Raw genomic sequence first — 11965 nt, 5'->3', positions numbered from 1 at the left:
TGATTACATGATAGATGATAGATCATACAGTATACTACATAGTAGTAAGTACTAACTTCTAAGTAAAAAAGTACATACCTCTCAAGTGACAAAGCTTTGCATGTGGTCATGCATTGTCCCAGGCGTTGCATGTAGTGGTATACCAAGCTCATCGTACACCCCTCGTGATCAACCTACTCCACTCTTCGCTACATACCAATCGGCGAAGAGAGTCTTTACTTTGCACCATCCTGAAAGGCATTGTACATGAACATTAAATTTGTATGAGCATTGAGGCTATGTCCATTGTCATATGAGCAATGAGCATACGAATTTAGGATGCATCATGCTTGTAAGTACTATGTACAAATTAGAAACGTGACATGTCACATGTCTAAATGTCACATACTTCTGAAGCACTAGAAAAAGATACCCAAACCGTGTCTTTTCCGGCTTCACGAGGTCATAGCGACATACGTCTCTAAATAGTGACAAAGCTTGAGGCTTTCGAGTGATGAACGTGATGATGCGCAAAGCCTTTTCTAACACCGGGTCAACCCACCCAAGCTTTGCAATATCCTCCATCATCAAGTCAAGGGAGTGGAAGGCACATGGTGTCCATACAATGGTAGAAAAATCCCTTTCTACAAACTCTCCCATCTTTTCACAATTCGAACCATTGTCGGTGATGATTCGGACTACATGTTGTGGCCCAACCTCCTCTATAGCTTGCCGAATGTGCTCGTATATCCACTCCCCTGTGATGCGCAGATCCGGAGCCGAGGCATCAACAACTCGCACTAATGTCGTACCGGCATAAGATGAGACCAAGATATTGATCATATGCCACCTTTTCTACACATTAGACAAACAATCGATTATGTAAATATTCAATAGACAACAACATAATACAAGTCTCAAATTATGATTTAGAATGTATCAAAAGATCAAAGCAAGGGACCATTTGAGAGTCATGACTTACTAGGTCACTCCATCCATCGGAGATGATAGAGCATCCATATCTTTGCCAACACGCCCCCAATCCCGTCAACTCTTGTTTGATTTGGTTCACTTGAGCGGTCACATTTGTTGTTCTCAAGGACTCCGAGTTGACGGGATGCATGCCAATGGCTCCCGCCGCAGCCAAAGCATTGTAAAACTTATGGTATGCGGGCACACGAACAATGTTGAAGGGAAGATTACATTGTTAAAAAATTTGTTGCTCCGCAATTTGTGCCTCTTGCTTGAGCTTTGGGACGTATAGTGCTGCAAGTGTAGTTTGAGTACCATGCCCAAGTTCCATAGCCCTCTTCGGGACGTATAGTGCTGCAAGTGTAGTTTGAGTACCATGCCCAAGTTCCATAGCCCTCTTCTTTGTATAGACTTGTGTGGGTCGTCTGCTAGAAGGCATGGAAACACGTCTCTTGATTTTCATCTATTGGGAGTTTGATAGAGACTCACCCATAAGAGGAGAATCCACCGTAGCCACACGTGAGTGTGTAGGTGTATCCCTCGATGTACTTGGTGGTTGGGAGCTCATAGCACCAACATTTGAAAAGCTTGGTGGTTGTGAGCTTGGGACCGATGGTTGCCCGTCTCCTCTTGCACTTTGTTTTGAGGCTTCGAATTGCCTCGCTGCTTCTACACACTGCTCAATGTGCTCTCGGGGTAGTGAAGGGTGCAAGAGTGGGAGCACTTCTTGCCATTTTCGCTCCAAACCACCATGAGCAAGAAAAATAGCCTCACTCACACGATAGCATCCGTGTGATCCTTGCTTGTCCTCCCATGTGAAGTGAGCTCTTGCACCGGTGCTACTACCTCGCAAGACATCTCCACACAACTTACACACTGCACATCTAGAGCCCGAGGTCCTGTACCTATGGATGAATACATTGTCATCCCTCACATTCCAAGTATTGTCATTTTTGTTGCGACAAGGCATTATAGAATTTAAGAATAGGGCTAAGAAGAGGAATTTTGGAATTAGCGAAAAAAGGAGATGGGGGAATTGAGGAAGGAGAGAAGATGAGGAGAAGGGAGGAAGGAGAAGAAGTTAGGAAGAAGAAGAAGAGAGGAAGGAAGGAGAAGAAGATAGGAGAAAGAAGAGGGGAGGGGGAGAGGAAGGAGAAGAAGAGGTGGAAAAGTAGAGGTGAAGGAAGAGAGAAGAGGAAGAGAAGGAGAGGTAAAGGAAGAGGAAGAAGAGCAGGGCTGCACTGTGCAGGCAACTGACGGACAGCGGGCTGCAGACGACTGGCGGGCGAGTCGCGACTGTTTGGCGGGATGCAGCGAGTCGGCGACCATCTATGAGACTACGAGAAGGGCACGTGCCACAGGGAAGCGAGCGTGTAGAGTGGAAGAAAACATGCGAAAATGCACCACGGGTGAAAACAAGCAAGTTTTCTGGATTTGGACGAAACGTCTCCAGTCAGGCGTTTCGCACGTTTCGTAGAAACGTTTCGGCACAAAACGTTTCAGAGGTTTCGTTGCTGCGAAACACGTTTTTTTGTGACTATGTATGCAATACATCCAAAAACTTTCAAGTGAGACAAATCAAGTTTCCTACCAGTAAACCTCTCCTCTGGCGTTACATCATGTATAGCTGCAGTAAAAGTCCTGTTCATGATATAAACTACTGTAGGCACAGCCTCAGCCCAATAGCTATACGGCATATTCTTCTTTACCATCAAAGCTCGTGCTATCTCTACAATGTGCCTGTTTTTTTGCTCAGCAACCCCATTTTGTTGCGGAGTGTATCTACATGTAAATTGTCTCTGAATGCCATTCTTTCGCACGAATTCAGAGAACTCATTGGAGAAGTATTCTCCCCCTCCATCTGACCTTAGGCACTTCACATGCTTTCCTGTCTGTTTTTCAGCCATAACTCTGAAATTCTGAAAATGAGTGAACACTTCTCTTCTCCTTCATGAAGTACACCCACACTTTTCTCGTGTGGTCATCAATGAATGTTACGTAGTACCTGCAGCCACCGATAGACATAGTCTTCACAGGACCCCATACATCTGAATGCACAACATCTAGTATATTCCTGCTCACATTTCTGTCATGTGAAAATACATGTTTTGTTTGCTTTCCAAATTGACATGCTTCACAAACTTTCTGCATACCTTCAACTTTAAACTTAGGCAGCCCTGTCACAATTTATTTAGTCTACATAGACTTCATTCTTTGCACATTGACATGCCCAATTCTCTTATGCCAAATGTCTATATCTGCAACAACTCCTTAACCATTTGCAAACATTACAACACTCACTTCAAGCATATTTACATTCAATGTAAACATTATGCCCACTCTGTTGCCTTTTGCAACCAATCTGCACTTATCTTTAAAGTCTTCTACATAACAACCATCAGGGTTAAACCAAACCTGCAAACCCCACTCAATCATCTGGCCAACAAAAACCAGATTCTTTGTAATGTTTGGAACATGAAGTACATGTGCAAGGTACTTCACCTTACCATCTTGCATAGACAATGGCACATCTCCAACATAGGTAATCGGATGAGCAGTATCATCCCTTGTTTCGACAAAACCTCGTCTTTCAAGACTCTTCATTTCCTTGAACCACTCACCATGACTTGTCATGTGGTTCAAAGCACTTGAATCAGCATACCATACATCATCCTTACATACTGCTACATCATTTCCAGACACAGCATTAACCACATGTTACATAACAAGCAACCTCTCATTATCCTCATTATTTCTGCTAGAGGATGCATAGTTGTTTCGCTGCACTTTTCCATTTCGCATGTCTCTTTGCTTCTTATAGCAATCTGCCTGCACATGTCCAAGCTTACCATAGTAAAATCAGCCTCGTGTATCATTATGCTGCCTTTGTCAATTACCACGACCTCGTTGACTTCCCCTGTCTCTAAAATGGCCTCTTCCACCTGTATATTGTTGTTGTGAATCCTGGGACTATTGCTGCTACTGACCATTATTCTAATTACTTGTTCGGCCACCACCTTGGCCATGTCCACGACCTCTTCTTTGTCCTCTACCTGCACTTGTGTAGAAGGCCTACTGCTCTGAACTGTTTCTGTTTTGTGAAGACTGTTGATCTTCACCCAAGTTCTTCTCTTCAATGATCACCATTGACACCAATTCTATGAAGTTGGGAATGTTCTCCCGAGTCTGAATAGACGTCTTGAACACCTTGTATTGTGGCCTGAGACCACGCAGACACACTTCCACCTTATCATCATCATCAACAGAAACACCAATTGATGCAAGGGATTCCACAATGTCCATGATCTTCAAAGCATAATCATTCACAGGCATATTCTTCTTTTCCACAGTATGAAGCTCATTCTTCAACCGAATCTTTCGTGCCTTGGTGTTGGTTTCATACAGCTTCATCAAGGTGTCCCATGCCTCCTTAGGTGACTTGGCATCCTGTATATGCCCAATCATAGTGTCATGTATGCTGATAGAAAGCCAATACATGACTTTCCTTGCTCCTTGATTCCAATCCTTAAACTCTTTTATATCTACAGCAGTTGGATTAATCTCTGATATCTCCGGTGCCTCCTCATGTTCACCTTCAATGTAGTCCCAATAACCTTTTCCCATCAGGAAATTTGTCAATCTAAACCTCCAAACATGGAAGTTGTTCTTGTCAAGCTTCTCTGCAACAATCTAGTTTATTCCATCATTTGACATCTTTTCTGCAACACAAATTTACCAGCAACAGCACTCTTGCTTAACTTGCACAAACTGTTGTATTCTCTGCAACGGTACTATACTGCACCCAGATTGTCACAACCAGTGACCTTACTTTTGTTGAGATATCGAGCTCATCTAGTGAGGCGGTGGACACTGATGACCCGCCTGGGAGATAGGCCCCACACTTACACCACTGGCATGGTTGGTGAGATCCTGGGTGATATGCGGCCAGTGGGATGACAGGTTGTGTGACAGCCATTCTAGAGACTGGCATAGTTATAGCGCCAGCTCATTTAGTTGGGTTCACACTATAGAGAACCCTAGTATGTATTTGCTTGAGTACCTTTTCATATGGTGTGTACTCTTATCTTTGTATATGGTGTGTTGAGTTTTGTGTGAAGAAGAAGAAGATTTTCAACCTCTCATCTTCTGTGTTCTCTTTTAGGGTTTTTGTGAGTGTGTGTGTGCTTGCAAGAGCTCAAGATCTCCTCTCCCCTGCATCTTTTCATGGTATCAGAGCCTGGTTCATGCTAAGGGCTGAGCTGCAAGCAAGAGAAGCACAGGAAGCGGTACGAGGGTAAGAGCTTCATCTACTCTTCCCTATTTGTGTTGGCGACTACACCCTTGTCGGGAGCTCTACGGGAGGGACCGGCAAACGATCTCTCATTGAGGAGCTTTCTTCGCGGGAGTAAAGCTATAGGGCAACTAAACTATCCTATTGGACTACGTTTTTCGGGCCGAAAATGCGTTACGACCTCCGTTTTTCAGAAAGCAGGCGATTTCGAGCACTGCGGGTAAGTCATCGATTCTCTGCAGAACTCTGTTTTAAGAACTGCAGGAAGACAGATTAGTTGTGCAGACATTGTGTGTGCTGCAAGGAGGTCAACAGTTGCCATTGGGTGTATGTATGCACATTGAGGTCACTGGTTGTGACATTTGAGTGTAGTACAGTATCACTGCAGAAAATACAGCAGTTTAAACCAGAGTGCTGTTTCTGGTAAATTTGTGTGTCTGGCAAGATGTCAAATGATGGCATAAACCAGATTGTTGTTGAGAAGCTCGATAAGAACAACTTCCATGCTTGGAGGTTCAGGTTGACAAATTTCTTGATGGGAAAGGATTACTGGGACTACATAGAAGGTGAGCATGAAGAGGCACCGGAGATACCGAAGATCAATCCGACTGCTGCAGATGTGAAAGAGTTCAAGGATTGGAACCAAGGAGCCAGAAAAGTTATGTATTGGCTCTCTATCAGTATACAGGACACCATGATTGGGCACATACAGGATGCCAAGTCCCCCAAGGAGGCGTGGGACACCTTGGTAAAACTCTATGAAACGAATACCAAGGCACGAAAGAAAGAATGAACTTCATACTGTGGAGAAAAAGAGTATATCTCTGAATGACTATGCATTGAAGATCAAGGGTATTGTGGAATCCCTTGCATCTATTGGCGTTTCAGTAGATGATGATGATAAGGTGGAAGTCTGTCTACGTGGTCTCGGGTCCCAATACAAGGCATTCAAGACGTCTATTCAAACTCGGAAAAACATTCCCAATTTCACAGATTTGGTGTCTATGTTAATTATAGAAGAGAAGAGCTTGGGTGAAGACCAATAGCCTTCACAAAACAAAAACAGTTCAGAGCAACAGGCCTTCTACACAAGTTTAGGAAGAGGACGAGATAGAGGAGGCCGTGGACGCGGCCAAGGAGGTGGCCGAACAGGTAATCAGAATTATGGCCAGCAGCAGCAACAACAACAGTCCCAGAATTCACAACAACAACAACACGCAGGTGGAAGAGGCCAATTCAGAGGCAGGGGGAGTCAAAGAGGTCGTGGAAATTGACAAAGGCAGTATAATGATACACGTGGATGCTTTTATTGTGGTAAGCCTGGACATGTGCAGACAGATTGTTATAAGAAGCAGGCTGACATGCAAATTGTAAAATTGCAGCAAAACAACTATGCATCCTCGAGCAGAAACAATGAGGATAATGAAAGGTTGTTTGTTATGCAGCATGTCGTTAATGCCATGTCTGAAAATGTTGAAGCAGCACATAAAGATGATGTATGGTACGTTGATTCAGGTGCTTCGAACCACATGACAAATCATGGGGAGTGGTTCAAGGAGATGAAAAACCTTGAAAGACCTGGTTTTGTGGAAACAGGGGATGACACTGCTCATCCAATTGCCCATGTTGGAGATGTGCCATTGTCTATGCAGGATGGCAAAGTGAAGTACCTTGCAGATGTACTTCATGTTCCGAACATAACAAAGAATCTGGTTTCAGTTGGCCAGATGATTGAGCAGGGTTTACAGGTTCGGTTTAACCCTGATGGTTGTTATGTTGAAGACTTTAAAGACAAGTGCAGGTTGGTTGAAAAAGGCAACAGAGTGGGCAGAATGTTTACATTGAATGTAAACATGCCTGAAGTGAGTGCTGCGATGTTTGCAAATGGTTCAGGAATTGTTACAAACACAGTCATTTGGCATAAAAGAATTGGACATGTGAATGTGCAGAGAATGAAGTCTATGCAGACTAAAGGAATTGTGTGACAGGGCTACCAAAGTTTAAAGTTGAAGGTATGCAGAAAAATATGTGAAGCATGCCAATTAGGAAAGCAAACAAAGCATGTATTTCCACGTGACAGAAATGTGAGCAGAAATGCACTAGATGTTGTGCATTCAGATGTATGGGGTCCTACGAAGACCATGTCTATGGGAGGCTACACGTATTATGTGACATTTATTGATGACCACACAAGGAAAGTGTGGGTATACTTCATGAAGGAGAAGGGTGAGGTGTTCACTCATTTTCAGAATTTCAAAGTTACGGTTGAAAAGAAAACAGAGAAATATGTAAAGTGCCTAAGGTCAGATAGAGGGGGAGAGTACTTCTCAAATGAGTTCTCTGAATTTTTGAAGAAGAATGGTATTCGGAGACAGTTTACATGCAGATACACTCCGCAGCAAAATGGAGTTGCTGAGCGGAAAAACAGGCACATTGCTGAGATTGCGTGAGCATTGATGGGAGAGAAGAATATGCCGCATAGCTATTGGGCTGAGGCTGTTTCTACAGCAGTTTACATCATGAACAGGACTCCAACTGCAGCCATACATGATGTAACTCCAGAGGAGAGGTTTACTGGCAGAAAACCTGATTTGTCTCATCTGAAAGTCTTTGGATGCATTGCATATGTACATGTGCCAGATGAGCTAAGAACTAAGCTGGATCCAAAAGCTGAAAAATGTGTGCTTATTGGATATTCCCTTGAGCAAAAGGGATACAGGTGTTATAACCCTGCTACACGTGAGTTGAGGGGATAAGCAGGGATGTTTTTGATGAGATGAGCAGCTGGTATGCTGCTGAAAAAGAAGCTGTTGTTGGGGCTAATGTGAGTGGAAATGTAGTTGCACAGAATGCAAGTCAGCAATCACAGTCTTTGAGTGGACCAGGAGAGTCCTCATCTAGTGATTCAGTTGATAGACCATGGAGTGGCAGGCTGCGTCATAATACCAGTCCTGCAAATGTGATTAGTACATCACATAAAGGCAAAGAGAAAGTGGTTGAGCCCCTTAGTATGCCTGACATTTCTGCAGGGCATTCTCATGTTGATGGAGAGTCTAGTGGCTCAAAGATGAGTCTTGATGAGGATCTTGGGATACCAACTATGAGAACACCTGGTGTAAAGAAGGCTATGGAAGCCATGAATGCAAAGCTGCGAAGATCTGGGAGAGTGAAGAATCCTGTGCAGAGGTTTACCTATGATGGTTATGTGGCACATCACTATGCATACATGGCAAAAGTTGTACAGGTTGTAGAGTCCACATGCATTGATGAGGCTGTTGGAAATGTGTGTTGGGAGAAAGCTATGGATGAAGAGATGGATGCACTATATGGAAATGAGACTTGGGATTTAGTGCGATTGCCTGAAGGCAAGAAAGTCATTGGATGCAAGTGGGTGTACAAAGTAAAACATAACAGTGATGGAAGCATAAGCAGGTGTACAAGGCTAGATTGGTAGCCAAAGAATATGCGCAGACATATGGCATTGATTATGAGGAAACTTTCAACCCAATCGCCAAGATGGCAACAGTGAGAGTTGTGATAGCAGTGGTTGCGTCAAAGCAATGGTCTTTACATCAGATGGATGTAAAGAATGCATTCTTGCATGGGGATTTGCAGGAAGAGGTGTATATGTTGCAGCCACCTGGTTATGAGGATGTGAGTCACCCCGAGCATGTTTGCAGGTTGAAGAAAGCCTTGTATGGCTTAAAACAAGCACCAAGAGCATGGTCTGACAAGATTTCTAGTCATAGAAGGGTTGTGCTTGTTGTCATCTATGTAGATGATCTGATCATTACGGGGGACCATGATGCAGAGATCTTTGATGTAAAGATCTTGCTTAGACAGAAGTTTAAGATGAAGGATCTCGGGAAGCTCAGATATTTCTTGGGCATTGAGGGGATTAGGTCACCACATGGTATTGGATTACTGCAGAGACAGTATGGCTTGTCACCAATTGGCCGACCATTTGGTCCATCTCCAGTTTTGTGTCTCATTCACTTGAGGCCAGGCCGGTGTCTCATGTGAAGAGGCCAATAATTTTGCTTAACATGGACGGGAGCCAGACTTGTGCCACCCGTGTGTTAGCAGGATGGTGTCGTATGGACGGGAGCCAGACTGGTGCCACCTGTGTATGACCTGGACTGTGTTCTATCCATGGGATTGTCACGCCATGGAAGAGCCAGTATTTATGCCGTGTCTTGCCTATGGAACTGTCACTCCATAGGGAGGCTCGTGCCTCGAACTGTGTTTTACCTATGGGACTATCACTCCATAGGAAGACCAAGATTTATGTTTTATGTCGTGTCATTTTTGTGCCCAACAGATATTTTGTACTTGTTCCATGAACGGGAGATATGTCCATGATACTATTTGCACATGCACTCACGTTTTGCATGTTTGAAACTGTTTTCGCATGACTTGTATTCTTGTGTTTGCCTGCTTGACGTGCCACTTATTGAGCGGGGACGCCTGCCAGTGAGTCGTGAAGTTTGCTCTGTCTTCTGACGAGTTTTGTTGCGTGTGAACGGGGGGTGGTAAGTGTATTGCACTTGTTGGTTTAATAGTTTTATTTCTAACCTTTAATGTTATAAGGTTGTAAGTTCACATTCATTTAAAAGTGGGCACCCATTATGGGCACCCACTTGTGGGCCAGGGTGGGGAGGGAAACCCCACACTTAACCCCTTAAGTGTGGGGGTGGGTGCATGGCCACCTACCCACACCACACCATGAAGCTGGCCGCCCCCATGCAAACGTGGGGAGCCGGCCAGCTGGGATCGTTTAACCCCCCTCCAACATCTACAAAAAACGACCACCCTTCTCCTCACACACACATGATTGTGCGCCTCCATCTCCTCAGGCTGCTCCTCTGCCCATACAGTCGACTGTGCACTTCTGCCTCCTCAAGCTGCGCCACCTCCCTTTCCTCTCCAACAGGCGGTTGCCTCCTCTGCATAGCGGTTGTCTCCCTTCCATCGGCGCATACTCCTCCTCCCGTACAAGCTTCTGTACTCTTTAGCTGGCGGCTGCGCATGCTCCTCCTCCCGTACAGGCTTCTGTATTCTTTAGCTAGCGGCTGCGCATGCTCCTCCTCCCATACAGGCGACTGTGCTCCTGCAACCAGGCGTTACCTCTCCTCGACAGGCTGCTCCTTCTGCCCTGCAGGCGGCTGCAGCCAGGTGTTACCTCTCCAAAGGCGGCTGCTCCCTCTGCCCAGCAGGCGGCTGCGCTACAAGAGGCGGCTACCTCTTCTCCTCTGCAGGTGACCATAGCAGGCGACTTCTGCACCCCTCACGCGGCTGCACGTGCTCTCCAGCAGGCCACGCTTGCTCTTCAGCTGGCGGCTGCACCTTCTCCTCTCCAAAGGCGGTTGTTTTATCCTTTGCAGGCGGCTGCATCTCCTCCACAACAGGCGGCTGCACTCCCCTCTACAGGCGGCTGCGTGGGGTTGCACCTTCCTTCCATAGGTAGCTACTGGTGGCTCTGCACCTCCTAGGTGGCTACACCTTCCACACAGGCAGCTCCTCCTCCTCCTCCTCGACAGGCTGCTGCGCCCTGATGTCCCTCTCAAGTAGCTGCACATAGACACCTCGGGTATCTGTCTTCCATTTGCGAGCTACAAGTAATTGAATTCAGATTTAAGTAAAGAACTTTGTTGTAAATCTGATAAAGGATTCTCTCTACCGCTAACACCCATTCGGTGCCGGGTAGTCCAAGCTTTTGGAGAACCACGGTCCAAAGGTGCCGAGATCGGGAGAGCCAGGCGTTAGTACGGGAGCGCCTGTTTGTGCGTGGTCCTGGAACACCACTGGGGCGCTCTCCGCGGAGTCCAGTGAAGGCACAGGACCATAGAGACTGGACCACTCAAGTGGTCGCTCTCCTTCGAACATCTACTTCGAGCCTCTTGTTTGGTACTGTATTCATTTGTACATGGACATCATCTGGTTCATTGAACCCATGAAGCATTGTATTTGTTAAATACTCCCAATAATATATCATATATTGAGGGGGGGGGGGGGGGGGGGGGGGTCGGATCAACATTTCATTTCATTTCAATTTTCAGTTGTTATTAAGTTGTCCATTTCAAATTGTGATATTAAGTTGTGCTATTACACGTGTGGGTGTCCAACGGAGTCTATTCCCACTTGACGGGATCGGTTTCATTGGTATCAGAGCACAGTTATTTCCCTCTTCTTAGTGGGGAAACGAACCTGTGTATTAGACACCCCGCTTCTAGCACACTTAACACAATGGACAGCCAAGGCAACCCTTTGAAAGTGCCTAATTCGAGGGGCCCATCAAGTGCCTCACGTGGTTCTGATGCTCTACAAGGAAGGCACAAGCCCCTTGAAAGGGTAAATGATAGTGATTCAAAGGGACAACTGTCTCGAGGAAAGACAGTCATGCAAGAAGAAGAGCCTGATGCAATGAGGGCTGAAATGGAGCATATGAGAAAGCTTTTGCAGGCACAAGAGCAAGAGCTGAAATTTTTGCATGAAGATCCCCATGTGCAAAGTAAGGAAAGCCGATGCAATGGTAGATGTGACTTTTGAGTCCATGGCACGGGAAGTAGGCAAGAAGCCAAGGGAGTTGGCACTTTCCTATCTCCTCCGCAAAGGTGACATCAAAGAGGGGGAAGACGGAGAGCTGAAATTCAGAAATCCACCTCGCTTGAAGCATGGAGATCCCGCATCTCAAAGGTTGAGGTCATTTATGCAAAAGGAAGA

At 45.5% G+C, this 11965-nt stretch overlaps 1 protein-coding gene across 5 annotated transcripts in view; it reads right to left on the bottom strand.

Annotated features, from left to right (window-relative positions):
- LOC147606219 (uncharacterized) overlaps positions 1–11965 on the bottom strand; it is a 48060-nt gene that overhangs the window by 21769 nt on the left and 14326 nt on the right. The window contains exon 1 of one of the 5 annotated variants that reach the window (XM_086792695.1): positions 79–1379. The exons of the other annotated variants lie outside the window; for them this stretch is intronic. Coding sequence (XP_086648821.1) covers positions 79–152 — 74 coding nt within the window. The 5' untranslated portion in view covers positions 153–1379. Of the gene's footprint in view, positions 1–78; positions 1380–11965 lie in introns of those variants that run through there. 5 annotated transcript variants of the gene reach the window in all.

The sequence above is a fragment of the Cibotium barometz genome, chromosome 58, assembly GCF_041138505.1.
Source record: "Cibotium barometz isolate CiBa-2024 chromosome 58, ASM4113850v1, whole genome shotgun sequence".
Classification (NCBI taxonomy): Eukaryota; Viridiplantae; Streptophyta; class Polypodiopsida; order Cyatheales; family Cibotiaceae; genus Cibotium; species Cibotium barometz.
This window is presented reverse-complemented; position numbering and strand designations above follow the sequence as displayed.